This window comes from Juglans regia, chromosome 5 (genome assembly GCF_001411555.2).
Source record: "Juglans regia cultivar Chandler chromosome 5, Walnut 2.0, whole genome shotgun sequence".
Lineage (NCBI taxonomy): Eukaryota > Viridiplantae > Streptophyta > Magnoliopsida > Fagales > Juglandaceae > Juglans > Juglans regia.
The window spans coordinates 6,774,109-6,777,662 of NC_049905.1; the positions used below are offsets into that span (position 1 = coordinate 6,774,109).

At 34.4% G+C, this 3,554-nt stretch overlaps 1 protein-coding gene across 2 annotated transcripts; it reads left to right on the plus strand.

Annotated features, from left to right (window-relative positions):
• The first annotated feature begins 703 nt into the window (after positions 1-703).
• On the plus strand, positions 704-2,889 carry LOC108989905 (omega-3 fatty acid desaturase, endoplasmic reticulum-like). 2 transcript variants are annotated; one of them, XM_018963671.2, is made up of 8 exons: positions 704-1,111; positions 1,222-1,311; positions 1,423-1,489; positions 1,609-1,701; positions 1,815-2,000; positions 2,102-2,182; positions 2,272-2,409; positions 2,635-2,889. In XM_018963671.2, exons 1-8 carry the CDS (start codon positions 816-818, stop codon positions 2,824-2,826), a joined length of 1,143 nt encoding a protein of 380 aa, XP_018819216.1. In that variant the 5' UTR covers positions 704-815; the 3' UTR covers positions 2,827-2,889. The 2 variants fall into 2 exon arrangements, with proteins under 2 accessions (XP_018819216.1, XP_018819217.1); XM_018963672.2 differs by lacking the exon at positions 1,222-1,311.
• The last annotated feature ends 665 nt before the right edge of the window (positions 2,890-3,554 follow it).

Genomic DNA, 3,554 nt, shown 5'->3' on the forward strand with positions numbered 1-3,554 from the left:
TGATATTGTACGTTAGATTGTAAAATTATTTTTATTGTAAATAAATTTAACATATCATATAAAACTATGTCAATATATAGATTTATTTTTGTAAGATTTATTTATGCTTTAAACACTTCTTTAAAGAAAATGATTACAATTACAAATCAATCAAATTGTACTTTGACGAGTTAGTTTTCTTAAAAGGATTGGAAATTAAATATCAAGCTATGTACGTTTTAGAATTCTTTTCAGTATATACGTGGACCAGATAGATTGAAATGTTTTCATGACTTAATGTAATATATTAGATTGTAAAATTATTTTATCGTAAATAAATTTAATGTATTACCATATGACACTATGTCAATTTGTTTGTTTATTTTTATGAGATCTTTTAATTTTATGACCGTAACAGTTTTCTTAAGACAATCATTTCAAACCGATGGAGTTGTACTTTGACAAGTTAAGTTTATCTTTCTTAAAAATATAGGAAATTAAATATCTAGCTTGTGCGTGTTAAAATTCTTTTAAGTATCTATGTGGAACATTTAGCGGTAGACTGAAATGTCAACCTGCTAACGTGGGACTCAGGTGTGCAATCGATTCTGTTGTTCTACATCTTAACTGCAACTTGGGGCGCATCCAGAGATAGATTCTCTTGTGTCTATGAGTCATGTGCTGATCTCATGTTTTGCCTATAAAAGGTATTCTTTATAAAGCATAATGAACCCTTGTGAATCTGCACCTCAATAGAGTTCAGCAAGCTAGCTTCCCGGCCTGTCCATTAATTTCTCAAGCCCTGCCAAAGAATTAAGGAACCAGCTCTTGAAGAAATGGAGGGAGGAGGAGGAGAGAAGAATGCAAGTGTGTTTTCTGAGTTTGGCCCGACTGATGTTTTCGACCCAAGTGCGCCTCCTCCATTTAAGATAGCTGAGATCCGAGCAGCCATTCCCAAGCATTGCTGGATCAAGAGCTCGTGGAGATCGCTGAGTTATGTTCTAAGGGATTTGTTGGTGATCTTTGTATTGGCAGCAGCTGCAATCTACTTTAATGCTGGGATCTTTTGGCCATTCTACTGGGTTGCTCAGGGAACAATGTTCTGGGCTATATTTGTGCTTGGACATGACTGGTAAATCGTATAATAATTGTACATTATTCTTGGCTTTGGAATTAGATTCGTGTGCTGTCATGGATGGTTCTTTCTCCTTTTACACTGCTTTTGGTTTCTGGATTGAACAGTGGCCATGGAAGCTTTTCTGACAATTCAGTGTTGAATAGTTTGGTGGGGCATGTCTTGCATTCTGCAATTCTTGTACCCTACCATGGATGGTGGGCTTGTGAAAACTTTATCCGTTCACTTATCTTCTTCAAAATAATGGAAATATTTAGCTTTGAATTTTGCTATCATTTGATAAATCACACAGCTTTTGAATCCTACAGGAGAATTAGCCATAGAACTCACCACCAGAACCATGGGAATGTTGAGAATGACGAGTCATGGGTCCCGGTATTATGTCTACTGTATTATTTTCAAAAGCTCTTATTAATTAGCCATGAAAATGGATACAACCAATAATATATAGAGCAAATTCTCAGTAATATGTCATGTTTCAATATCTTTACCAGTTGACAGAGAAGTTATATAAAAGCTTGGATTATAGTACCAAAATGCTGAGATTCACAGTGCCTTTTCCCCTGTTAGCATACCCTTTTTATCTGGTGAGAGCTAGACCTTTCCTTAACTGACTTATTACATTATGTTAGTTCTGAACTTTTGTGCTGTGAGGGTCTAAGAAGCTGAATTTTGTTCTTGCTGCTGGATTACATCTCAGTGGACAAGAGGTCCAGGAAAGGAAGGTTCTCATTTCAACCCAAATAGCAAGTTATTCGCCCCCAATGATAGGAATGATGTGATTACTTCGACTGTGTGCTGGTCTATAATGGTTGCTCTGCTCATCTCTCTTTCCTTTGCAATTGGTCCAATACAAATGCTAAAGCTTTACTGTGTTCCTTACTTGGTGAGTAAACTTTCATTTGCATGATAAATCTATCAAAAGTTCTGTATAGAGTTCACTTCTCTAATTGTAAAGTGCTTATTTGAATCCACCATTAATTACAGATTTTTGTGATGTGGCTGGACTTTGTTACCTACTTACAGCACCATGGCTATGAGCAGAAACTTCCTTGGTACCGCGGAAAGGTCCTGATAATTGGCTGTTAATCTGTATACCACATTTAAAAGTAGGCTTACTTCAAAACCTTAATCATTCTTTGTGTATGTTTTGACAGGAATGGAGTTATCTAAGAGGAGGGCTCACAACTGTTGATCGTGATTATGGATGGATTAATAACATCCACCATGACGTTGGCACCCATCTCATACACCATCTCTTCCCTCAAATCCCACACTATCATCTGGTGGAAGCGGTACTTTCTAATTAGTCTTTGATCTACTTGCAAGCCGGTGTAGAAGAAACACCTTCGACGCCACTAATATGGCATGATTTGAACTTTCTTTTACAGATCAAATCATGTACTATATCACTTTTCGTTTCTAAGTTACCTCAGAAAATAACATTGACTAGCAAGTTATGGTTGGATTCTGATATAAGAGCAATTTCTGCTGGCTTGAATACCTCTACTATCTTGCAGACTGAGGCAGCTAAACCAGTGCTTGGAAAGTACTACCGGGAGCCAAAGAAATCTGGACCTATTCCATTTCACTTGATCCAGAATCTAGCAAGAAGCATTAAAGAAGATCATTATGTCAGTGACAGTGGAGAGATTGTCTACTATCAGACTGACTCTGAGTTGTATAAATCTTCTAGGGACAAGTCTAACTGATCCTAATTTCAGACCTTCTAAGATTAACATCATGAATGCTTTATTCAAAAAAAAAAAAAAAAATCATGAATGCTAAATCAATTTCGATCTTTAAGATTAACAAGATAGGATTTATGAATTTAATCATTTGTTGATGAGAAATGCTTTAGCTACAAATAAATTTCACAAAATAAACTCTTAGGTTGTGTTTGGATATTGAAGTGAGTTGAGTTGAATTGAGTTGAGATGATAAAATATTGTTAGAATATTATTTTTTAATATTATTATTATTTTGAAATTTGAAAAAGTTGAATTGTTTATTATATTTTGTATTGGGATTTAAAAAAGTTGTAATGATGAGTTGAGATGAGTTTGGGATCCAAACGAAGCCTTAAACTACTGATGTTTGACGTGTTACGTCAAATTATAAAACTAATTTTATTATAGAGTGGATATAATATATCATATAAAATCATGTCAATTTGTGAGTTTACTTTTTTAAAAATTTTTTAGATTATATTACTTTTGTAAAAATTGGAATGAGATTTTCATGAAAAGCAAAGACAAACTACTTGGTTTCGTATATATTTATCTTTTCAATTTACTCGGTGGTTGACATTCGAGTCTAAGATGATGCGAACCACATCATGAAGGACAAATTTTTATTTCTCTCATCATTTTGGGTATCCGAGGAGTAGAATATATTAGGTACTGTTTGGATATAAAAATCATTTCATCTCATATCATTA

What these genes read in the sequence shown, in the direction of transcription:
- LOC108989905 (XM_018963671.2), top strand. Translation starts at nt 816, where the DNA reads ATGGAGGGAGGAGGAGGAGAGAAGAATGCAAGTGTGTTTTCTGAGTTT. An exon ending in TTCCTTGGTACCGCGGAAAG is followed by an intron (nt 2,183 to 2,271) that starts GTCCTGATAATT and finishes ATGTTTTGACAG; the next exon opens with GAATGGAGTTATCTAAGAGG. An exon ending in ACTATCATCTGGTGGAAGCG is followed by an intron (nt 2,410 to 2,634) that starts GTACTTTCTAAT and finishes ACTATCTTGCAG; the next exon opens with ACTGAGGCAGCTAAACCAGT.